At 44.4% G+C, this 26,572-nt stretch overlaps 1 protein-coding gene across 1 annotated transcript in view; it reads right to left on the bottom strand.

Moving 5' to 3' along the window:
- YAF2 (YY1 associated factor 2) overlaps window positions 1-26,572 on the bottom strand; it is a 58,970-nt gene that overhangs the window by 15,598 nt on the left and 16,800 nt on the right. Inside the window, exon 3 of the mRNA XM_075014575.1 lies at window positions 998-1,150. Within this exon, the coding sequence (XP_074870676.1) occupies window positions 998-1,150 (153 nt within the window). The remainder of the gene's footprint in view (window positions 1-997; window positions 1,151-26,572) is intronic.

Genomic DNA, 26,572 nt, shown 5'->3' with positions numbered 1-26,572 from the left:
CTAGATTTTTATTAGAAAAATTAATTTAATGTTAAATGAAATGTTTGTTTCAGAATTTCCTTCAGGTTTTTTTAACTAAAACATACACTCAAAGTAAAAAATATTCTTTTTATCTGAAACAGTCTATTCATACAAACCCCCTCCCACGCCACCCCTCCTGCTCCACCAAAACACTTCATTTTACAAATGTTAAAACAAAAAACAGATTTTTTTTGGATTCTCCCTACCCGCCCAAAAAAAAAAAAAAAAAAAAGGCAAACCTAACACTGATTCATAAAAATTTTCTGTCAGTCACCGAATATGTCTTTTTAGCCAAAAATCTTTGATTGAAAAATTTCATCCAGTTCTTCAGTTCTTCTTGTCTAACATCCCACACTCTTTGCTTCCAACTGAAGGTTGTTCCTTGTCCACAGCAAGATCAAGACTTTTGTGGATACTTGCTTGAAATACCATATTCCAGACTGGTATTCTAGGAGTCCAAGATATATCCTTTAATATCTCAATCTACTGCACATGTTTTTAGCTTTCTAAGTCAGTTTGGTTAGTTTTTATACAGAATTGGATGAGGAAAGGAAATATAAGGTTCTGGAGAAGTGGGAGTGTACAATTGTTGGTATTCATGTGTAATTTGGGATAAGGAACCAAGGTTAGAATAGCAACTTATAGAAAACACTTTCCAATTCTGATTGTTTATGGGAACATTAGATCTTCCATTTTTCCTGTCTACAAATAATTTTGCTAGATGAGGAAAAACTACAACCTAAAACCTAAAATATCTAATTTTCCCTTTCCTGTTTGGTACATTTAATCTCTACCTTCTGGTCAAAACTACAAACTGCAAAATTGCTTCCAGTTAGAAAACAGTATCATAATACAGTGAAACTTCAACAAATATTTAGTCTAATCTTAAAAGTTACTTAACAGGACACTTAGACAAGTGGTGAAAAATGTGCTTCATTTAATATTTCTACAAATATCAACAGTTTTTAATAGTTACCTGGTTTTCTTATGACTGTTCTTTTTGCTAGTTGTTTCCTTTTCACTTTTTTCCTTTTCTACTTTGTCTTTTTTCTCTTTCTTTGATTGTGTAGGGGGCACAAATTGCTGAGTAACCTGCTGTGCAACCAGCTGAGAGACAGGCCGTGGTTTCCTGTGAGTACATATATATCTATATTTATTATTTAGGTTTTATATAATCAGTCATACTGTACATTTTATAGTAATTAAAACAAACATCAATACAAAATGCAAGACTGTTAAACATGCCAAGCTGCGAGCAGTTCTACTGAAAGCACACCCAAATCAAATTCACTGTATCCTGCCTGTTAATCCACATATTCCTATAATGCCCCCAAGAGACAAAATTTTAAGGATTTAGAGACAGGACTTTCTGCAGTGTGTGCTGGGGTAGATCAACCCTGTACTGGCAATGTGAGGGTTAATCCAATCCTGGGAGTCCAGGAGGACACACTCCAATAACATGCTGGGCATGTTCTCAATGGAGCTCACTCTGGCCTGGCTGGGGAAGAGCGAGGACATGTGCTGCAGACTGTTGCTGAGAAGCCACCAGAGCTCCACACCACTGAGGCAGAGCATTCAGACTGCCACGACACCCCAATTCACTATGGAGACCAGACTGACAAGCAACTATCAATAAGAAGCTAAAGAATTGGAATTGATGGTAGGAAGTGGCCCAGAGTGTATGTTTGGGCATACTAAGACCAGAGCCATATGCCTGAGTACTTGGATGTCATAGGGCTCTGGGCTGACACCCAGCAGAGTAGAGTGGGCTTGGATTCTCCCATCCTCCCTACAACTGCCCTTCAGCATTACTGCCACTAGGGAGGGCAGCTACTTAATCTCTGTTTGGCAAACACTGCTGCCACAACTGAGACAGCCCCACAGACTGTTGTGATGGGGCAATTTGGCTGCTGAAGTAAGCAGGAAGCTTTTGGACTCACTGCTAGGCCTTGTGGCTGCTGAAGTAAGAGACCCCTCCTTAGACAATGGATGTTGCCCTGACAAAATGTGCACAGAAAATTAATATATGGAGACACACCAAAAGGGGTGATCTCTGAATAGGAAGAGCCTTCACAGAGCCTGTGCAGTCAGCAGCACCCACCTGTTTAAATAAAGGTCCCAGTCTGAGCATCTCATCAGACAGCAAAAGTAATATCACCTGGGAAAAGAACTGGTATTTCACCTCAGTAGATCCCAAGCCGCTGTGGGCTGTATAAATTAAATCCAATACATGACGTCCACACAGAAATTTTTGTATGATTAGATTTGCCAATTTTTATTTTATTTTGCCATGAAAATACAAAAGTTGAAATCAAAATTAAAACATTTTGATTGGCCAGATTTTAAAATCAGATTTTTCCTCAATAGAACTTTGGCATTTTCAGGCTTTGTTATGACTCAAAATTTCCATCCTTTGTGTAGCCCTAGAAATTCCTTAGGAAAAATAAACCTCGTGACACCATGACCCTCGTGCAATGGCATTCAGAACATACAAGGCAATTATTAAAATCGAGATTTAAACACTGCGGTCTCTAATACACATTTAGGGATTTTCTACACATGCTTTGCTACAGTGCTTCTGGTGAAGACACTATATCACATGTGGCCAAACTGGTTCGTAAGACTCATGCAGCAATTTTTACATTTGAAGTGTGGCTCCAGGAGGCCCCCACATACCAATACTCTCCTATTCTCCACCTACCAGACTGAGCACAGGCAGCTCAGGGCTACAGCTCTGCGGTACAGTGGTGGGAAGAGAGGCTTTTAGCCCCACAGGGAGGTGTAAGGGCAGAAGTGCTCCAGAAGGTAATGTCTTGATGCTTTTGAACTTCTGAAGGTTACTATATGTTGCTCAGAGGTCCATAAGTTCAGCCACTCCTGAATTTCTATCAATGGCAGAGAGTTCTGACCAACACAGTGCTGTTCAAACTGGTGCTTATCGCAATACACTTATGTACTTTTTCAGGAGAATGGCTTATTCACACCTGAGTGTGATAAATTATGCCACTATAGGACTTGTTTATGCTGGCAGATGTAAAAGCACTGGCAGTTACAATCCCACTCACAGAGCCCAGCAGTGAAACTGTTGTTGTGTGTCTACAATGTCAGCTTGCCAGCACTGTAGTGGGACCACAGATGTGGATTCAGAGCAGTGCACTCTGGGCAACTATCCTAGAAGACCTCTTCTGTGCTGAGGCTTGAGGGAAAGCAAGGGGTGTTGGAAGTATTACAGGGCATCCTGAGTCCTCGCCAATGGCTTGTGCTGCATCGCTTTGCACCCCAGCAAATCCTGTGCTTCCATTCGCAGTTGGCGTCATCTTTCAATGGCTTTTGTGCTGCACATTCTGCCTCCTTGGTCTCTAAGAATGGATCCCAGACAGTTGAAGAAATGCTAATAGTTCTCTTTACTGATATTTATGATGTATTAGTGTTTTTTCTTAAGCTGCAACGTGACAATGAAGAGTTAGACACTGATCTTGCCATACATAGTAGTAATGACATGAAACATCTTCTAGCATTCACAAAGATATTGACCACAGTGGAATTCTGCATCTGGTCTCATGAAACAAGCACTGAGTGGTTGGAGCACATCACCATGCAAATCTGGGATAACCACCATGGCAGCAGGCCTTTTGGATAAGGAAATCCACTTTCATGGGACTGTATGATGAACTCGTCCACACCCTGTGACGCAAGGACATGAAAATGAGCTGCCCTGACAGTGAAGAAGCACATGGCTATTGAATTGTGGAAGCTGGCTACTCCAGACAGCTACCGATTGGTTGCCAATCAGTTTGGAGTAGGAAAGTCAATCACTGACCTCATGTTTCTGGGAGTGTGTGAGGCCATTAATTGCATCCTGCTTCAAAAGACTACAACTCTGGGCAACATGCACAAAATTCTGGATGGCTTTGCACGTATGGGCTTCCCTAACTGTGGAAGAGCAGTAGATGGCGCACACATTCCAATTCTGGCAACAGACCACCTAGCCTCTGAGTACATTAATCAGAAGACGTATTTCTCCACGGTTCTTCATGTACTTATGGATCACCATGGGCGTTTCAAAGATATTAACAGAGGCTGGCCCAGAAAGGTGCACGACACAGGTATCTTTTAGAACACTGGCCTGTTCAGGAAACTGCAAGTGGAGACTTACTTCCCAAAGCCAAAGATCACTGTAGGGGGAAGTCAAAATGCCCCTTGTGAGCTTAGGAGACACCCCGCCCCGCCCAAAATCCTTTAATACCATGGCTCATGAAGCCATACATTGACATCTAAACAGCAACAAGTTCAACAACAGGTTGAAAAGGTGCAAACTTACTGTGGAGCGTGCTTTTGCCTGTATAAAACCTGCTGGTGCTGTCTGTATGGGAAGCCAGACCTGGCTGGTGACAACAGTCCTTTACTGATAGCTGTATGCTGTACCCCGCATAACATTTGTGGAGGTAAGGGTGAAAGTTTCACTCCAGGCTGGACCACTGAAGGTCAGTGAGTGCCTGGAGGCTGAATCTGAGCAGCCTGAGACCAGGACTATGAGAAGGGCACGGTGCAGGGCCACAAGGCTCATGGATGCCTAGAGTCAACAATTTGATGCGTTAAGTCAGTAATATTTGTTGCCAGGCACAGAAGTGCAGCAGCTGCAATGCTAATGGGGAAAGTGTGATTGGTAGTACCAATTAAAAAAGTGCCTGTTGCCTTCCTAGGCTATGGTTGCTCACTTTCACGTAACGGAACAACAACTGTTTTCAAACCTAAAAATTTCATTTATTAAAAACAAACAGAACATACACACATTATGACACATCTGCACTTTGAGGGGAGAAAAAGGGGGAAGGGAGGTGGTGAGGCTGTTGTTCGTTTAGATTTGTATATATCCAGGCATCATATGCAGCCCTGTCATCTGATGTGCTGTGAAAGTGCAGTTCAGTAATGCTAAGCTGGATGGAGCAGGGGTGCCTTGAGTGCCTTTGGAGTTAGTGGGCTGAACACTGCAGAGCAGTGTGCCCTGTAACCTGAGCAATTGAGTGGCTACGCTGGAGAGATTCAGGTGCCACCCAGCTGATAAGCAGAGCACCCACAGCCATCCAGAGTGGGCAGCATGTATTTTTAATGGTGCATATCCACACATGCTTGGGTGCACAAAAAATTTATTCTCACATGGATGGAAAAAACAGAGGGAACAATGGTGAAAAGGTAGGTATGGAATGCAGAAGGTGCAACTGTGAATAGGAGGGCAGACAAAATGTGTCAGGAGTAAAGAGGGTGTGCACATGGAAAACAGGTTTGGGACACCAGCTGCAGGCTGGGCAATACAGGAGCTGCTCCATCTGCAGTGCCTACACCATGTCAGCGTGGTGCTTCATAATGTTTAAGAGCCACTCCATGGCTTCGTTCCAGAACTCAGTGTTCTCCTGCCGCTCCCACCTCTCACTGTCCCTCCACTCCTTTAATTCTTTCTTTTCAGCAGCAGCCTGAAGCATGACCTCTTGCATCAAGTCATCTTAACTTTTCCAAGGCCACTTCCTTGCCCTATGCAGCCATTCAACCGGTGATAACCACGCAGGCTGGGATCCCAAGGTTAAATCTGTAAAGCCAAAATGCAACATTTTATACTAGACAGAGCACTGTCATGACCCATTTTAAGCATGAGCACTCTTCACAAATCTATCACTGACTGGCTGTCCCAGGGCAAGCACACATGAGATACAAGACCCATAAAAGGGTGAGCTAACCACCAAGGCAGAGAAATTCATTGGTGCAGGGCATTACTGTAATCTGGAAACCTGTGCCTTGGGGAGAGCCCCAAGGGGGTCCTATAATCAATAATGTCCACAGGCTGTGTTTATCCTGGAAGGGATTTCACTGCTGAGGACAAGCAGGGAAGCAAGAGAGTACCTTATGTGAGACTGCGGCTTTCATCCTAGACCTCACATGGCTTGCCTGCGTACAGCAATGGCTCCCCGCCTCCATTCCCACCCTCCAGCATTGCTCAGTAGAATGTGAAGGTTACTTTTCATGATACAATGAAAAAACAGCTCTGCCAAGGAACATGCAGAGGTGGATTGCTCAGTGTCTGCATCAGACTCTTGATGAGGTCTGTGAGGCTCATTATTGTGAAGTCAGAGTTCATCAACACCCTGTTCCAAATCTGACTAGTTCTGTGTTGGTACTAGCACCACACCAATGCAAGGCTGCTTTCTGCAACTCTTTTATGCACTTTCAGAAATCAAGCCATTTACCAGGCACATCCCCTGCTGTTTTTGTGCTTCCCCAACCTCCTACTGCCATGACTTGCTAGCCTTCTCTGGGTAAAAAATAGCTCCTCATTGCACGCATCCTCTAGACACTGAGCTGTCTTCTGGCTCTGCACCTGAGGTTTTGCCATCTTTAGAACTTCGGCAGTTGTACGTGGACAGCAAATGGTGCTGAAGTGGTTGAAGACACCAATGACCTTGGCTTTTTAGAGGTATTTTCCCTAACTGGTGAGCTAGGGGTATAGTCCTTGGAGGACTACTGACAGGAGTCAGGTGTCTTCTACTTAGATGCTGTGGAGGAAAGGGGCTTCAATACTGTAGAGGCAGCAAATTTGCTCAGAGACTGGCTCAAAGGATGTGGTTCCTTTGCTTGTGTCCAAAGCTGCACAGAAATGAGTGCCCTCCATAAGGGGACAAAGTTTTGTCTTCCTGTTATTCTGGTTCTGGAATTAGTGGTGGATAGAAGTTAGGCTTCTAAGCAATGTTCAAATCCATGAGTGAATGGATGCACCAGGTTTACTGGGATCACCTCCAAGCATGACAGACAGAGAGAACCAGGCATAAACTCCCAGTGAACAAGAACTGCTAACTACTATCTATGTATATATGAAAAAAGCCAAAAATGTAACTGGGTACCTAAAGCTATTACTACTCACCAACTAAATGCTGAGAGGTGATCCAGCTAACCACAAGACTAAGAAATAAGGAGAAAGCTGAGAAAAATCTCATCAGGGACAACTGCCAGAACTCATTGCCTCAGGCGGCTGAGAAGAAACAGCGTTTCACCCATGCAGTGCTATGTAAGAATACCATGGGACTGACTAGTACACAAGCATAGACCAAAACAGACTAATATGAGAAACCTATCAAAAGTTCAAGGAGCACTACCGTACCTAGAGTGGGGCCAGCACAGGGTCAGAGATCTGAGAAGCTAAATTTAGATTAGAAAGAAGTCTTAGACCTAGTCTCCATTAGGTGGTTAGGTCAGACTTAGCAGACTCAGGTCAATTTTCTAAGCAATCAATCCACACAGGGTCCAATCCGCCGACTTTAACGGCTCTTAAGGCTGACTTTGGTAATCCTGTTTTTCATGAGAAAATGCCAAAGTTGATCTTGCATGGTCAATTTTTCAGTAGCACAGATAGAGTGTTGTGAAATTCAACATTCTTGGCCTCACGGAAGTGTCCCATAGTGTCCCAATGTGATCATTCTGGCTACCCCTTAACCTCCACTGTTCTCCAGGTATGCAGGAAATGGCCCAGGAGAGTTTGAATTTCATTTCTTGTTTGGCCAGCATCACAAGTAGAGCAGGCAGCACCCCTCAGCATCACATTTAGCCATGAATTTCCAGGGCTGCAAAAGCGCTCCACCATAGTGTGTGCAGGAGATCCATGACTTTAATGCTGGGGAGCGGGGGAAAATGAAGCTGTTCTGGCAGAACTACAAAGCAGCAAAATAAATACAGACATCCATGCCAAAAATCTCACAGGGCAAGGTGGAAAAAGGATATACCAGAAACTGCCAGCAGTGCTGCACGAAAATAAAGGAGCTCAGCCAGGCAGACCAAAAAACAAAGTGACATTCTGGGTCATCACCACAAACATGCCACGTCTATGAGCAGCTGTATGAGATTCAAGGCTGGGGGGACAACCACGGTTCCCAAAACAGACAGTAAATACCTCCCAAGAGATTTCTCAGGTAGCCTCTGACAACAGCAGGGAAGACGTGGTGTATGAGGAAGAGGAGGATGACGACAATGGTCAGCAGGTGAACAGAGCAGCTGATCCCACCAACAACCAGGAACTTTTTCAAATTTTGGATCTTATCCCCTCCTCCCTGGACATTTCACAGCTGGACCCTGTTAGCAGGGAGGACACCTTTGGAGAGTTCTCAATTTAAATCGTGTCAGAAGTGGTTTAAGGCAATTGGGTGATCTGTGGTGACCGCTGTACCTACACAGCTCAGGGTCCCCCAGAACAATTTGTTAACCTGTCTGCAGACAGCACACCAATTCTCCCTGCACAGCTCCACAAATCTCTCAGGCAAGGTACTCTTTAATCCACCTCACGAGGTTTTTCGGAGGCCTGCTTTATTTCAACCTCCACGATAGGCCACCTTTCCACAACAAGCCAGCAGTGAATAATCTCATGTTACTGCACCACAGAACAGTGCAGCATATCAAGCAGCCTTCTGCCCACATTCAGCCGGCTGCCTTTCCTTACTAATGTTTGTTATTCTAAGGAGGCTGGTCTCTCCCTCTACAACCTAGAGGAAGCAGGGGAAGGAGCATTAAGATAGGAAAGCACAAGCTGCTATGTCATGCCTGGACCACCCACCTCCCTTCCTTTCCCTGGGTTCCTGAGAAAAGGGAGACTTTCACTTGGGAAGCACAAAGTGACCACTGCTCCCACCCCAGACTGGCACAGATCCAAAGCAGAACATGAACGCAGAAAGATAAGTTCCTAGAGCACAAAAAAGCTGCACAGGGATAGGGCACAGTTAAATCCATGGAGAACCAGGCTGGAGAAGAGGAGGGCAGATTGGGTGGACAGGCAAGCAGATTGTGAGGAGAGCACTCAAAGATCATGAAGTCCACACCCAGACGATGTTGAAACTGATGATGCAGCAAACAGAGCTCCTGAGGTGCCTGGTACAGGAACACAAAGCCCTACTGCAGGCCATCGTGAACCACATGCTCTCATCACCATGTTCTGTACCCTCCCTGCACTGGCACCCCAGAACGTGGGAGGAGAAAGGAAGTCAAGGATGGCCTTGCATTCCACTCCCAGGGAAGCTGCTCATAGCAGAAGGCTGACATTCCCCCACCTGTGATATCAAAACACCTTTTGCCCCTGCTTACCCACCTCTGCCATGAACTCCTTTACTGTCCCCCTAAATAAAAATGATTAAGCTCACAAAACCAGCATCTTTATTGTTTGTGCTGCACCGGTGGGGTGGGAGGGAGGGGCAGGTGGTGTTTACAGGCCAGCACACATCATAGAAGGGGCACCTCCTTAAGAGCAACAAACATGACTGTTATGTTGCTGTCTGGTCATTCATAAAGATGTTTTTCAAAACCTTCCTGATTAGCAGAGCTCCTTGCTGGCTCTCCTTATTGCTCTGATGTCCGGTGGCTCATAATCAGTGGCCAGGTGATCTGCCTCAGCCCTTCAACCTGGCATGAAGATTTTCTCCTTACTCTCACATATCTTATGGAGCACACAATAGGCTGCCACAATTACAGGAATGTTGATTTCACTGAGACGAGAGGCTCCTGAACCTGGCTTTTAAATAGCCAAATACACATTCTACTACTGTTCTGCACTTGCTCAGCCTGTAGGTGAAGTGCTCCTTACTATCATACATATAGGCTGCTTCTGTATGGCTTCATGAGCTAAAGGAGCCAGGGGTAAGCTGTATCTTCCAGGATTACTACTGGCATCTTCACATCTCCAACAGTGATTTTCTGGTCTGGTAAGAAAGTTCCATTCTGCAGCGTTGGTGATTCTGAACAGACCAGAGTTCTTAAAGATGTGCGTCATCTGACCATCCTATGTTGATGTCAGTTAAGTGACACTTGTGATCCACCAATTCCTGCAAGTCCATCAAGAAATATCCCTTGTGATTTATGTACTTTGTGACAAGGTGGTCTGGTGCCAATTAAGGATAAGTACCACATCTAACGCCCCATTGCAGTTAAACTCCATCATGGCAAAACCATCTCCTATGTCCTCCACATTTCCCAGAGTGACTGTTTTTCATAGCAGCAGAGTACTGATGGCCTTGGTTACCGGGATCCCAACAATGCCCACTACACATTTACCCACTCCAAATGGACTGCCCACTGACAGGTAGCTGTCTTGCATTACAAGCTTCCACTGAAGTGAGAGGCAATACCTCTGAAATGTCAGACCAGGTCTAATTTTGGTATTGCAATACTTCAGGGGGAAAGAAATTGGCAAAGTTCCATGAAGATGGCCTTACACACACAAGTTTTGTGGCCACTGTTGATCGTTCCACACCTGCAGAACAATGCGGTCCCACCAGTCTGAGCTTGCTTCACAGCACCACAACTGGCACTCCACTGTTTAAAAAGCATTGAGTGCAGCCAGCATCAATCTATTCCTCCTCTCCAGTGTTTCACATTCGTGTATGTCCACGTCCTCCTTAGAGAGTCTTCATTACTCTGAAGGCTGCTATGCTCTGCACATACCACAGCACAATACCTGAAGTGTTCATAATACTTGCCACAACAGTTTGAAGCTGGCGTAGTTCCATGCTAGCCTTGCAATGGCATCTTCAGGGATACGCAATGAAAAAAGGGTGCAAAAACACTTTTTTGCAGTTGCTTTCCAAATGGGGGAGGAGGAGGAGAAGCGTGCACTATGGGAGGCTGGCAACACATACCCAAAATCACCTGCAGCACTCTTTTTGCCCCATCACACACTGGGAGCTTAACCCGCAATGAAAGGGGGCAGCAGGAACTGTGGGATAGTACTCACAGTGCATCACTGTCAAGGTGGAAACTGCCAAACCTAATGGGGACATACTCCATTGACTTCATGCGCCAGTGTGGGCATGCGCCCTTGACTTTACAAAATTGGATGCTAAAAAATTATCCTTAGCAAATTTGACCTAATTTCCTAGTGTAGACATACCTTTGCATACAGCTACCACAAAGACCCTCAATTTTAATTAACTCCAGCTCTACATACAGGGAAAACTAGCTTATTATTTTGAATACTGCCTGTGAACCTCAGCTGGCAATCTGAGCCACACTGTGCTAGGCACTATATTTAAAAAGAAAAATATATCCCTGCCCTACAAAGATCACAATGTAGGTGATAGTTGAAATAGAACAGGTGGCTGAAATTTTGGTTACCTTGCTCATGTGCAAAAGTACTCCTAAATACTCCAAAAACATAGTTTATGGCTACTATATAGTCTTACAAAAATAAAAACTTAAAATTCTACAGTACTTGCTATTTGTGCTACTGATCTTTTTTTAAATAATTGTGCTTTTTATGCACATAAAAGCAAGTTTAATGACTCCATGCAGGTGTAACTGAACCGATTCCTTTTTATAGGAAACGCATACAAGTCGTCACTTTTTCTGGCATTTGTACTGTAGTACTGATTCGGTTACAGATACAGTTAACCCTACAAACGGTACACTCCAATTTTTTTTTTTAAATCCAAAATGTTTATCTTTTCCCTCCATAGAATGTTTTGAGTTTTGGAAAGAGTTCTGAGCTGGTTCTCAGATCAGAACGCAAAGAAAAAATGACCAAACAATAGCTGGCAAGGAAAGCCAAAATATAGATTTGCTTATAAAACACTCATGCAGAGAAACACACTAAAGAAACATGAAATTAGAAATAAAAGGGACAACAACCAGAAACACACCGTATTAAACATGGTCAGTGGTTCTCATATATTTACAACCGTAATCCGCATAGGCTCTGTGTTATATATTTACTACCTGTTTTGCCTTAAGAACATCACAAGTCATAGCTTGGGCTGAGAATCAGGGCACTAGATTAGATAATGCTAACAAGCTCATTGAGATAGAAACCACAGTTGGGACCACTTTTCCCTCTATTTTTTCCCATCCATGGGTAGAATAAATTTTGTTGTATGAACCAAGGCATATGTGGATGTGCACTACTAATAGAAACCCACTGTGCCAGCTGTGGGTGCTGTAGGCGCTCTGCTAATCAGCTGGGCGGCACCTGAATCTCTCATGAATAATGACCCAAGCATTATGCTTGCAGGGAACACTGGTTGCGACATGGGCCTCTGGGAACTACTGCAATATTAATTTATAACTGGTCTGTCAAAAACCAATGAGAAGTCCTGTAGCACCTTATAGACTAACAGATATTTTGGAGCATAAACTATTGTGGCCAAAAACCCTCTTTGTCAGATGCAACATAGGGGAGATTCCAGAGACAGATCTAATTATACAGGCTCATGAAAAGGAGGGAGTCCCAATCAAGAAGGCCAGAGCTGATGAGGTCAATTCAGTCAGGGAGGATGTGGCCCACTTCCAGCAGCTAATATGGAGGCGTACACATCAAGAGAGAAGAAACTGCTTTTGTAGTTGGCCAGCCAGTCCCAGTCTCTGTTCAACCCTTGATTGACGGTGTCAAATTTGCTAATGAATTGTAGCTCTGCAGTTTCTTTTTGGAGTCTGTTTTTGAAGTCTTTTTTGTTACAGGATGGCTACTTTTAAATCTGCTATTGAGTGTCCCGGGAGACTGAAGTGTTCTCCTACAGGTTTTTGTATGTTACCATTTCTGATATCTGATTTGTGTTCATTGGCTGATGTGGTTAGAATGACTGAATCATAGGGCTGGAAGAGACCTCAACAGGTCATCTAGTCCAGCCCCCTGCTTCAAGCAGGATCAACTCCAACTAAGTCATCCCAGCCAGGACCTTGTCCAGCCGGGACTTAAAAACCTCAAGGGATGGAGAATCCACCACCTCTCTAGGCAACACATTCCAATGCTTCACCACCCTCTTGATGAAGTAGTATTTCCTAATATCCAACCTACGCCTTTTCCTCTTCAACTTCAGACCATTACTCCTTGTTCTGTCCTCTAACACCATTGAGAACAATTTCTCACCCTCCTCCTTAGAGCTCCCCTTCAGGAAGTTGAAGGCTGCTATTAAATCACCCTTAAGTCTTCTCTTCTGTAAACTAAGCAAGCGCAAATCCCTCAGCCTATCCTCATAGGTCTTGTGCTCCAGCCCCTCAATCATTTTTGTTGCCCTCCACTGAACCTGGTCCAGCACATCCACATCCTTTTTATACTGGAGGGCCCAAAATTGGACACAATATTTCAGATGAGGCCTCACCAGTGCCAAATAGAGGGGAATAACCACTTGTCTAGATCTGCTCGAAATGCTCCTCCAAATGCACCCTAGTATGCCGTTAGCCTTCTTGGCTACAAGGACACACTGTTTACTCATATCCAGCCTTTCACCCACCATAACCCTTAGGTCCCTTTCCCCTGTACTGTTGCTTAGGTCCTGTGATAGTGTCATTGGTGTAGACATGAGGGCAGAGTTGCCACTGAGCTTTGCTACAGGGATTGATTCCAGGTTTAGAGTTACTGTGGTGTGGTCTATAGTTGCTGGTGAGAATTTATCAGAGAGGTAGCCGTGTTAGTCTGTAACTTTGAGAACAAAAAGAAGTCCTGTGGCACCTTACAGACTAAGATATTTTGGAGCATAAGCTTTCACGGGCAAAGACCCACTTTGGTCTTTGCCCACAGAAGTTTATGGTCCAAAATATCTGTTAGTCTATAAGGTGCCACAAGACTTGTTCTTGGTGAGAATTTGTTTCAGGTTGGCCAGCTTTTTGTAGGCAAGGACTGGCCTGTCTCCCAAGGTCTGTGAGAGTGACAGATTGTGATCCAGGATGGGTCGTAGATTATTGATGATGCACAGAGTGGTTTTAGCTGCAGGCTATATACGATGGCCAGTGGTGTTCTGTTGTCCTTGTTGGGCCTGTCTTGTGGCAGGTGGCTCAGTCAATCTGTTTCTTCACTTCCTTAGGTGGGTATTGTAGTTTCAGGAAAGCCTGGTAAAGGGCTTGTAGGTGTTTGTCTCTGTTTGACAGAGTGGAGCAAATGCGGTTGGCTGTATACAATGGATTGTGCCATGTGCCCTGGATGGAAGCTGGAGGCATGCGGGTAAGCATAGCAGAACGTAGCTTTCTGGTATAGGGTGGTGTTTGTGTGACCATCATTTATTTACACTGTAGAGGATCTCTTGTGTAGACTGGTCCAGGCCAAGGATGATGGTAGGGTGGAAATTGTTGAAATCATGGTGGAACTCTTCAACAGCCTCCTTTCCATAGGTCCAGACAATGAAGATGTTATCAATGTAGCTCAAAATAGAGAAGGGGCGCTAGTGGACAAGAGCTGAGAAAGCGTTGTTTTAGGTCAGCCATAAAAACGTCGGCATACTCTGGCGTCATGCGGATGTCCACAGTGGTGTCACTGATTTGAAGATATATATTGTCCTCAAATCTGAATTACTTGTGGGTGAGGAAAAGGCAAAAAGCTCTGCCACCAGTTGTGCCTTGGCCTCATCAGGGATACTGCTCCTAACAGGTTGAAGTCCATCTTCACATGGGATATTGGTGTAAAGAGCCACTACATGCATGGTGGCCAGGATGCATTTTCAGGAAGGTCACCAGTGTATTGTAGTTTCCTCAGAAGTTGGTAATATCACGAAGAATTCTGGGAGTGCTGGTAGAGTAGGGTCCGCGTAGAGAGTCCACATATCCAGACAATCCTGCAGTGAAAGTGTCAATGCTTGAGAAGTCCATCTTCAGGTGAGATATTGGTAAAAAAGGCATCTACTCTATTTTCAGTAATCTATTCTAAAGCTAATGGTAAAAATGTTTTTAGGCTGTTTTTCCTAGAAATCCCATCTGAGATCATCACTGGATCATAATTCTTCATGTCAAAATTGATACGTAGCTGAACACTACCCAAGTTTTTGGAGCAAAGAAGGCAATGCGGTGTTCATTTGAACAACATTTATGTTGCCTTGAGGAGCAAATACTTAAATAGGGGAGTGGGTGTTAAATAACACCAAATCAAAAACATGTTCATACCACGCACCCTCAATGGATTTTAAATTATGTTTGTAGTGTGGCCCCAAATTTGTCTCTTTTCCAAAAACACATTTCAATACTTCCCCACCCCCAACCCTCCTTTCTTGAGGCATTTGCAACTGCTACAAGAAAACATTTACAGGCACACTTTCTAATCCTCCCTATCACATTCTTGAGCATGAGATGAAAGGGAATAATATTTAGTTGTTTTCCTGGAGTGGTTCCTGATCACCATAGAGAAAAGGCATTTTACTGCTGCTCATGAAAATTTTCCAGTCACTCTGAGCACCTGGATGTGCTGTGGATGAAGCATGACTATAAGGCAGAGTTACATTAATGACTCAAAAGAATTTTAGCGTAGTATTTTTGAGAAGGCAATAATTTAATCTCTGAATAACAAAGCTGATTTTACACTCAGAAAACAAAACAGTGCAAGATACTAAATGGCACTCAATATAACCAGCAGAAGCAGTTATTAAAAATATCAGTTTTCTGCATCCTAAAAAGTCAAGCAATCAGGACTGGGCAAAATGGAGTATACACACATTATGAATGTTCATCTTCATTTTATTCTTTCATCCTTTGATGAGGAACTAGCAATTGTTACTTCCAAGTCATCCATAGTCCCATTAAGATATATGCAAACACAGATAATTATCTTGCATATTAACTAGAATACATGAGATGAAACTTTACTCCGGATTCATGAGTCCTAAACTATCAAACTGCTGTATCCTTTGGAGCTGAAGGGAGATGCATGTAGTGTGTGTGTGTGTAATTCTTAATTTTCAGATATTTTAAAGTTCAAGCAGGGGGTGGGGGAGAGGGTAAGAAAGGGGGTGGGAGAAAAGCTCAGCCTCAAAAAGAGGCTACCTCCTGAAATTAAATCCCTGATGTGAGGACTTTATTTACTAGTTTCAATTCAGGATTACAAATTAAAAGGAAACGTTTTAACAGCTGAATTTAAAAAAAAAAAAAAACACTCTCTCTAATATTTCTACTACAGCAGCAGCTTAAGAATTTTGTAGCACATGACTTAGGCCAAGAGGCAGGCTATCCAGTGAGGTCTTTTAATCTACTGAAATTCTCCACATCCTCATCCCCTACCTCCTCAAGCCCTCAAAATTGTTTAGGGCAAAATTTATATATAATGACTACTTTGCTGGAGTCTGCTTTATCTTAAATGAGGGGCAGACCCATCAATTTCCTAAAATGAGGTGCACAACATATTATATAGTTTACCGTATCTAATATATGGGACATTCTGACCAATCTCAGTCTGCAGCTTAACAACCCAGAAGCGAGGTTCCACAGGGGTCAGTCTGGGGGCCTGTTCTGTTCACTATCTTCATCAATTACTTAAATAATGGGATAGGGAGCATGACTATCATGTCTGCAGATGCAACCCATCCCAATTTGGTATCAAGTGCTGCAGAGGACAGGGTCAGAATTCAAAATGATCTGGACAAACTGGAAAAACGGTCCAAAGAAAACAGCATGATGTTCAATAAGGACAAATGCAAAGTACTCCACTTAGGGAGGAACAATCAGTTTCACACATACAAAATGGAAAGTGACTCCCTTGGATATAGTACAAGTTGAACCTGTCTAATCTAGCACTCCCTTATCCAGCAACATCTGTAATCTGGCATGATTTTAGTTAGCTGGACAACCACTTATGGGCATGGCCAAGTTTCCTGTGGTCCCATAAAGTTTGTTTACAGCCACCAGTCCTGGCTCTCAGTGTTCTGTGCTGTTATTTAGCTCTCTTTACCCCAAATGTCTTCTAAGAGTCCAGTAAGTAGTGGAAGTGTTGGTAGTGTGCTCGACAATGTAGGTCTGACAAATTCACAAATCTAGCACCTGTCAGGTCCCAAGGGTACTGGATGAAAAGTTCATCCTGTACTGCAGAAAAAGATCTAGACATCATGGTGGACCACAAGCTGAGTAAGTCAACAGTATGATACTGTTTTAAAAGAGGCAAATGTGATTCTGGAATGCATTAGCAGGAGTGTGGTGAACGAGACCTAACGAATAATTATTCCGCTCTACTCTGGACTGATTAGGCATCAGTTGGAGTTCTGAGTCCAGTTCTTGGCACCACATTTTAGGAAAGATGTGAAGAAACTGGATGGAGCTGGTCAAGACAAGAGCAACTAAAATGATTAAAGGACTAGAAAATATGACCTATGAGAGAAGATTAAATGAACTGGGTTTGCTTGGTTTGGAAAAGAGAAGGCTGAGAGGGGACATAATCACAGCTTTCCAGTAACTAAAAGGCTACAGCCACACTACCGCAGAAGATCGACCTGCTTAGGGTCGATCTTGCAGGGCTTCATTTTGTGCATGCATGAAATGATGCTCTCAGGGGTCAAAGTCAACCCCATTGCTCCTTGAGAGAGAAATGACAAATAAGGAAGGTCAAAGGGAGAAACGTTCCCTTCGACCTTCCTCCATGTTGACAGAAGACATGGAAGTTGACCACAAATCAATTTTAGTTATGCAAATGACATAGCTCGGTCCCCTGCTCATTGCCCCGTTTCTCCTCTCCATTACTCTCTTCCTCTGGGCCACCCAGCTCCTCCAGGCTCACCCTCAACTCCATACCAGGGCCTCCAGAAGTGTTGTAATTCAGACAGGTCTCCATGGTGGGGTTGCTCCCCATAAACAGGTGTTCATAATAGCAGCACGTACTTGAAGCTGCCCCTGGACATTGGTTTGCCTCCCGGACTTTTTGATAGGCTGGCTGGAGTTCTTTCTCCTTCATTCAGCATTGCATAATGTCCTGGGAGTAACCTTGGGTGGTCATCTTGTACAACATCTGATCATAGATTGCCACATTTCTCTTGGCCACCCAAAGTCTCTTCACCATCAACTGGTCTCCCCAAATCACAAAAAGATCCAGAAACTCCTGATGGGTCCACACTAGAGCTCTCTTGGGACCCTGAGAAGTACTAGGCAGATCACTACCCTGAGTCCTCATGATTCCAGTAGATGGCTACCGCTGCAATTGCTGCCAATGCAGTGGAATGGCTACCGAAGCGGTGTGATACAATGGGCAAAGGAATTTTTTCATAATGGACACCCTTTATATTTGCAGGGCTGGGCACTGATGAATTCCAGTTCAAATTCTATCAAAGCTTCGCAGGCTTCCTATGACTCTTCCTGCTCACCTGGATGGAGAGCAGCACACAATGAAGCAGACTTACATGGAGGGTCACTGTGCAGATTTGTGGCATACATACGGGACACTTCTGGAGGCTAATAAGTTCAAATTAAGAACATGGCGCTTCCACACTAACCCTGATTTGAGATTTTAAATTTGAAATTGATGGTATAGCCATCCCATAAGATCAGCATTTTGTTACCGGTATTATGGCTCAATAAACGGAGCTAAATAGTATCAGCTGTGAAGACAGTGATGTTTTAATATTGAGCTAACTCCTTCAAATTTGATTTCATCTCCTGGTGTAGACACAGCCTGAGAAGAGTTAAAAATACCACACCATCTCTAAGAGCTAAAAGATAGACTCTGAATAGAAGCAATGGAGCTGCAGCTGTAATTATCAGGTATGGTGCCATTTCCAGTTGTTATTTTGACGTGTATAAGCCTGTCCAGCAGGAACAAAAAAGGTAATTCATTTCACATACACCAAAACATTCTTGTAAGACTTGTATTCTTTTTATATTTAAGAAGTGAACAACACTATCAAGCGAACAAGCAGTGAAGAAGACCACAGGGCATATCAAGGCCCCAGCATGATAGAGAAACTTCACCTAGGCCGTGTCTACACGAGCCCCAAACTTCGAAATGGCCACGCAAATGGCCATTTCGAAGTTTACTAATGAAGCGCTGAAATGCATATTCAGCGCTTCATTAGCATGCGGGCGGCCGCGGCACTTCGAAATTGACGCACCTTGCCGCCGCACGTCTAGTCCCAACGGGGCTCCTTTTCGAAAGGACCCCGCCTACTTCGAAGTCCCCTTATTCCCGTGAGCTGATGGGAATAAGGTGACTTGGAAGCAGGCGGGGTCCTTTCAAAAAGGAACCCCGTCGGACGAGACGCGCGGCGGCGAGGCGCGTCAATTTCGAAGTGCCGCGGCCGCCCGCATGCTAATGAAGCGCTGAATATGCATTTCAGCGCTTCATTAGTAAACTTCGAAATGGCCATTTGCGTGGCCATTTCGAAGTTTGGGGCTCGTGTAGACGTAGCCCTAGGCTTATTTTTCAAAGAATACATTTCAGAGATTTTATGGACCATGAAGATAAGGGGCAAGAACCCAACAGCTGACCATCAATTGGGGGATTCAAGGGACCAGATCTTCAGAAATCACTGAATGCTAGGTGCATCAACCAAGGGAGCTTAAGTTTCTGGGAAGTGAATGTAGGTGAATAACCTGCTTAAGCAAAGATTATATCTTGTGTGGTAGACTGCTGCCTGTAGGCTGCAGGAGCCTTCTAGAAGGCAGAGATGTGTTTTCCTATTCCCTGAGTAAGCCCAATTAGGGCAGGCAGCTGGGGCCTTGTTAGGAGCCAGCCACAGCTGAGTCTAATCAGCACCTATGGTCAGCTGAGGCCCTGGACTCCCTGTAAAAAGCTCCCTGCCTGGTAGCAGTAGGGAAGGTGCACTGGAGAAGAAGGCTAGAGCAGAGCAAGAAGGTACTGCGGGGAAGTGGTGGGTGATGTGGCCCAGGGTGAGGTTGCTACCTTGGGGCAGGGGTGAAGGCCCTGCCAGCTACCCCTTGTCCTCTGAGGGACCCTGGGCCAGAGTCCAGGCTAGAGGGCAGGTCTGGATTCCCTCCCACTCTTCCACAGAGGGTTACTCCACTGGAGTAGGTGAGGGCCTGGAAGGGGACTGTCTTTATCCTTCTCATTCAGGACTTGCCTACAATGAGGATGGCTCACTAAGCAGAGACACCTGCCTCTGGAAAGGCCTGGGCAGATACAGAGCCTCTGTGAGTCTCTGAGGCACAACAGAGACGCCAGGAAGTGCAGGGACACACAGGGGGCTGACAGGGGAAATTGGCACACTTGATAAAGTTAAGTTTTAGGGCTTGTCTATGCTTACAATGCTACAGTGGCACAGCTGCAATGTGGCAGAGTGGTTTAGTGACTATGCTACCTACACAACAAAGCAACAATTTCTTTCATCCAAGCAGGTACTCCACCTCCTTGACAGGTGGTAGCTCTACTAATGGACAAGTTCTTTACAAATGTCGCCCTCCTTTAACACCAACATAAAAGCATGAAAGAAAAGGACACAACGCTAAACAAAACTGCCTCAGTGACTGGACTGAGAATTAACAAGGAAAAGACCAACACAATGAGGATCAACCAGACCAACACCACCACCATCACACTGGGAGAGGATGACCTGGAAGATGTGGAGCAGTTTCACTTACTTGGAGAGTATCATGGGCATAGATGGAGGAACACATAAGGATACCAATGTCACAATAGGGAAAGCAACAGCTGCATTCAAGACTCTCTGTCCCATATGGAGATCGCAAATAATATCAGTGAGCAGCACACAGGAGGAGCTAACAGGGAGTTTGCCTTAGGGGGAGCCCCATATCTGTTTTCCCTTTCTTATACATTGTTTCCCTTGTGCCTTTCAAGGTGGCACTAGAAACATCTAAGAGATCTCTCTGAAAAGGAAAAAAATGGACAGTGACCCAACTAGTGAAAAGCCTGCTGTTGTGACCTGCATGGCATGTGCCATGTTTGTCTTCTCCCAGATGACAGAAAGGATTTTCTATGTACTAAGTGCAAGCTGGTAGCCATTTGGAAGAGAAGGTTAAAGAACTTGAGTCGCAAATATCAACTCTCAGGTCCATCAGAGGATGAAGAATTTCTGGATATAGGGCACCACATAATACTGCAGGAAGAGCAGGCTGCTCAAAACAAGGAGAAGTGGAAGCATGTTACCTTCAGGAGGAGAAAACCAGTTCAGGTTTCTCTAATTCCAGTGGAGTCAAGTAACCACTTTCAGCCTCTCTGCACATGTGATACAGTGGAGATAACTGGGGCTGATACCTCACAGGGATTGGATCAGAAAGAGTTCCCACGGTTTCTAAGGCATGGGATGTGCAGTCCTAGGGATGGGGGCTCTAAGACCACTGCCCCTAAGAGAAGAAGATGTGTGGCGGTGGTTGGGGATGGAGTCATCCATCTGCCATCCAGACCTAGAATCCCAACAAGTTTTCTGTTTGCCGGGAGCTAGAATCCAGGACATTACAGAGTCTCTGACAAAATCATTAAACCTGTAGACTATTACCCCTTCCTACTTCTCCATGTAGGAACCAGTGATACAGCCAAGAGCATCTTTGACGAGATTACAGAGGATTATGTAACCCTAGGAAGGAAGATCGAGAAATATGGAGCACAAGTGGTGTTCTCATCAATCCTCCTTGTGGAAGGAAGGAGTCCAGGTAGGGATCGTCGAATCGCAGAGGTAAATGCGTGGTTGCGCAGGTAGTGTAGCAGAGAAGGATTTGGTTTCTTTGACCATGGGATTCTCTTTCATGAACAGGGATTGCTGGGAAGAGATGGGATCCACCTAACGAAGAGAGGAAAGAGCATCTTTGCAACGAGACTTGCAAACCTAATGAGGAGAGGTTTAAACTATGTGCTTCAGGGGACTGTGCCATAAGCCCTGACGTAAGTGGGGAAGGAGGAGGGAATAATCAAGTAGGTTTCCTGGGTGAACAGGAGAAAGTGGGCCAAATCAGCCACTTCTCTAAGATGCTTGTACACAAATAACAGAAGCCTAGAAAACAAACAGGAAGAATTAGGGGTCCTGGCACAGTCAAAGTAGCATGAGGTGGTTGGAATAACGGATACTTGGTGAGATGAATCGCATAACCTTCCATGACCATGCTCCAGTTATAAACTGTTTAGGAAGGACAGACACAGGGGGAAAGGAGGAGGAGTTGCGCTCTATGTGAGGGAGCAGTGTGATTGCTCAGAGCTCCTGTATAAGGAGGGAGAAAATCCAGTTGAGTGACTTTGGGTTAAGCTTAAAGGCGGAAGTAACCGAGGTGGTGATGTAGTTGGTGTCTGCTATAGACTGCCAGATCAGGGAGATGAGATAGATGAGGATTTCTTCAGACAGCGAAGTGAAGATTCCAAATCACAGGCCCTGGCTCTCACGGGAGACTTTGATCATCTGGACATTTGTTAGGAGACTATACAGAAGGCACAGACAATTCAGGAAATTTTTGGAGAATGTTGGGGATAACTTTTTGGTACAAGTGCTGACAGAACCGATGAGGGGCCGTGTGCAACTTGACCTACTGCTCACAAGCAGGGAAGAACTAGTCAGAGAAACAGAAGTGGGTGGAAACCTGGGTTACAGTGACCATGAAAACGTAGACTAGGATCCGGACAAAAGGAAGAAAGGTGAGCAGTAACATATGGACCCTTGATTTCAGAAGAGCAGACTTCGACTCCCTGAGAGAACTAATGAGCCAGACACCTTGGGAAACGAAGATGAAGGGGACGAGAGTTCAAGAGCACTGGCAATATTTTAAAGATGTCTTACTGAAGGCACAGGAACAAACCATCAGGCTGCATAGTAAGAAATGCAAACATGGTAGGTGACCAGCTTAACAGGGAAATCCTTATTCAGCTTCAACTCAAAAAGGATGCATACAAGAAATGGAAATGTGGACAGCTGACTAAGGAGGAGTATAAACGTATGGCTGGAGAATGCCAGGGCATAATCAGGAAAGTGAAAGCACAATTGGAACTGCAGCTGGCAAGGGATGTGAAGGGTAACAAGAAGGGTTTCTACAGGCATGTTAGCAATAAACAGGTTATCAGAGAAGGTGTGGGGCCATTACTGGATGAGAGAGGTAACCTAGTGACAGATGATGTAAGAAAAGCTGAAGTACTCAATGCCTTTTTTGCCTCAGTCTTCACGGACAAGGTCTGCTCCCACGTGACGGTCCTAGACAATGCAGTATGAGAAGGTGGAGGGCAGCTATCTGTGGGGAAGGAACAAGTTCTGAGCTATATAGAAAAACTAAATGGACAAATCCACGGGTCTGGATTTAATGCACCTAAGGGTACTGAGGGAAATAGCAAATGTCACTGCCAAGCCTTTGGCCACTATCTTTGAAAACTTTTGGAGATCGGGAGAGATCCCAGATGACTGGAAAAAAGGCAAATGTAGTGCCCATCTTTTAAAAAAGGAAAGGAGGACAATCCAGGGAACTATAGAACGGTCAGCTTTACCTCAATCCTTGAGAAAATAATGGTGGGGATCCTCAGGGAATCCATTTTGGAGCACTTGGAAGAGGAGAAAGTGATCAAAAGTAGCCAACATGGAGTCACTAAGGGCAAATCCTGCCTGACCAATCTGATTAGCTTCTATGACGAGGTAACAGGCTCTGTGGACATGGGGAAGTCAGTGGATGCGATATACCTTGACTTCAGCAAAGCTTTTGATACAGTATCCCACAACATTCTTGCCCATAAGTTAAGAAAATATGGTTTGGATCCTTGGACTATAAGATGGACAGAAAGCTGGCTTGACGGTCGGGCCCAACGGGTAGTGGTCAATGGCTCAATATCTGGATGGTGGTCGGTTTAAAGCAGAGTGCTGCAAGGCTCGTTTCTGGGGCCACTGTTGTTCAACATCTTTATTAATGACCTGGATGAGGGACTGGATTGTACCCTCAGCAAGTTTGAGGATGACACAAAGGTAGGGGGAAGGGTAGATACGTTGGAGGGTAGAGAGAGAATCCAGAGTGATATGGATAAATTGGAGGATTGGGCCAAAAGAAATCTGATGCTGTTCACCAAGGAGAGATGTAGAGTCCCGTACTTGGGTGGAAGAATCCCAAGCATTGTTATAGGCTGGGGACCAAGTGGCTAAGCAGCAGTACAGAGGAAAGGGACCTAGGGGTTATGGTGGATGAAAGGCTGGATATGAGTAAACAGCCTTCTTGGCTACAAGGGCACACTAACAGCACACTCTGGTGCATTAGGAGGAGCATTTCAAGCACATCTAGACAAGTGGTTGTTCTCCTCTATTTGGCACTGGTGAGGCCGCATCTGAAATACTGTGTCCAGTTTTGCGCCCACCAGTATAAAAAGGATGTGGATGTGCTGGAGCACGTTCAGCAGAGGGCAACAAAAATGACTGAGGGGCTGGAGCACAAGCCCTATGAGGAGAGGCTGAGGGATTTGGACTTGCTTAGTTTACAGAACGGAAGACTTGAGGTGATTTAATAGCAGCCTTCAACTTCCTAAAGGGGAGCTCTAAAGAGGAGGGTGAGAAACTGTTCTCAGTGGTGTCAGATGGCAGAACAAGGACTAATGGTCTGAAGTTAAAGAGGGAGAGGTGTAAGTTCGATATTAGGAGAAACTACTTCACCACAACGGTGGTGAAGCATTGGAATGCGTTGCCTAGAGAGGTGGTAGATTCGCCATCCCTCAAGGTTTTTAAGTCCTGGCTTAACAAGGTCCTGGATGGGATGACTTAGTGGGTGACAATCCTGCTTGAAGTAGGGGGCTGCACTAGGTGACCTGCTGAGGTCCCCTCTACCCCTATGATTCTAAGATGAAATTGCAGATGCTCAACACAAATATGGATAGTGTGCTCTTGTATGGATGTGATATCTTGCATACTAAAAAGTCTTAAAGTCACACGCTACAGACATTCATAAACAGATGCCAGACATACATCCTTCACATCAAATGGCAAGACCTCATCACAAATGAGGAGCTTTGGAACAGAGCAGGACAAAAACCAACTGACAATGAAATCAAGAGAACAAAGTGGGGATGGCTAGGCCACACTCTCAGAAAACCATCATCCAGCATAGTCTGTCAAGCTCTCAAATGGTACCCACAAGGTAAATGCAAAAGAGAAAGACCTTGTACAACAAGAAGGTCTAATGAGACTGAAGGACAACAACTGGGGTACTCCTCCAGCCAGCTAGAAGTCTGTCTCAAGACAGAGTGAAGTGGAGGAGACTTGTAAATGACCTATGCTCCACATGGAATGCAAGGGTTAAGCAGTAGTAGTAATCTTCACAAACTCTGATCCACACACCACCACTTACAAAAAGAAGTTATGAAGTCCTGTTAGAGATAATTTTTTGGAAAAGGCCGAGAGATTGAGACTTCTGTGTCCCTTTCGCATCTATTTTTGGCTTTGAAAAAGTACAAAAGCAAATAGATAATTTCATAAAAAATGGATGCATATAAAGACAGAACTGTCTTGTTATTGTGAGAACTAACAACTTCTCATCTGCTTTATCACATCTCAATATTAACAACTTTCACAACTTACTATACTCTGATCTCTAGTCCTGGCAGAAAGTGCATGTATGTCACTGTGGCCCTAGTCCTACAAGCAACATTGTATGGATAAATTGGAGAAATGGTCTGAGGTAAACAGAATGAAGTTTAATAATGACAAATGCAAAGTGCTCCACTTAGGAAGGAACAATCAGTGTCACACATACAGAATGGGAAAGGACTGTCGAGGAATGACTACAGCAGAAAGGGATCTAGGGATTATAGTGGACCACAAGCTAAATATGAGTCAACAGTGTGATGTTGTTGCAAAAAAAGCAAACATGATTCTGGGATGCATTAACAGGTGTGTTGTGAACAAGACACGAGACGTCATTCTTCCGCTCTACTCTGCGCAGGTTAGGCCTCAGCTGGAGTATTGTGTCCAGTTCTGGCCACCGCAGTTCAAAAAAGATGTGGAGAAACTAGAGAGGGTCCAGAAAAGAGCGACAAGAATGATTAAAGATCTAGAGAATGTGACCTATGAAAAAAGGTTGAAAGAATTGGGCTTGTTTAGTTTGGAAAAGAGAAGATTGAGGGGAGGCATGATACCAGTTTTCAGGTATCTAAAAGGGAGTCATAAGGAGGAAGGAGAAAACTTGTTCTTCTTGGCCTCTGAGGATACAGAAAGAGGCAACGGGCTTAAACTGCAGCAAGGGAGGTTTAGGTTGGACATTAGGAAAAGGTTCCTAACTGTCAGGGCAGTCAAACAGTGGAATAAATTGCCAAGACAGGTCGTGGAATCTCCATCGCTGGAGATATTTAAGAACAGGTTAGACAGGCATCTATCAGGGATGGTTTAGATAGTACTTAGTCCTGCCATTGGGGCAGGGGGCTGGACTCGATGGCCTCTCGAGGTCCCTTCCAGTCCTAGTGTTCTATGATTCTATGGGATAACCTCTGTTTTTACTGGATCCCATATGGAAGAGACCTGTTGACTTCAAGAAGGAACCCCTGCAAGGGGCTCCCATTACATGGCAAATCTTGCAAAATCAGGATGCATATTTGCACCTATGTTGTAATCCTATTAGCATTTTATATAAGAGTGAAGTTACCATCCTTATCTTGTAAGTAGGGTTTACAAATACACAGACATGGAATTTACAGATCCAAGAAATTGTCACTGTTATATAGGCAGAAATCAATCAACTGCAGCAAAATTATTTAGGTTAAGACATCAGAAAATAAAACAAATACTTTTTGCTCAAGTCATGGTCCAGACAGCATACAGTTGATAATTCAATCTTGCTACATTTTCACACTAACCCTAATATTGATGTCATTATGGGGCACAATCTGATGCAAGTCAGCTTCCAGGTAAAAGGGCAGAAATTTGAAGCTTCCATTTCATTTTGA

This window comes from Carettochelys insculpta, chromosome 1, assembly GCF_033958435.1.
Source record: "Carettochelys insculpta isolate YL-2023 chromosome 1, ASM3395843v1, whole genome shotgun sequence".
Taxonomy (NCBI): Eukaryota; Metazoa; Chordata; order Testudines; family Carettochelyidae; genus Carettochelys; species Carettochelys insculpta.
The sequence above is the reverse complement of the archived record's forward strand: the minus strand, read 5'-3'. Positions and strand labels throughout refer to the sequence as shown.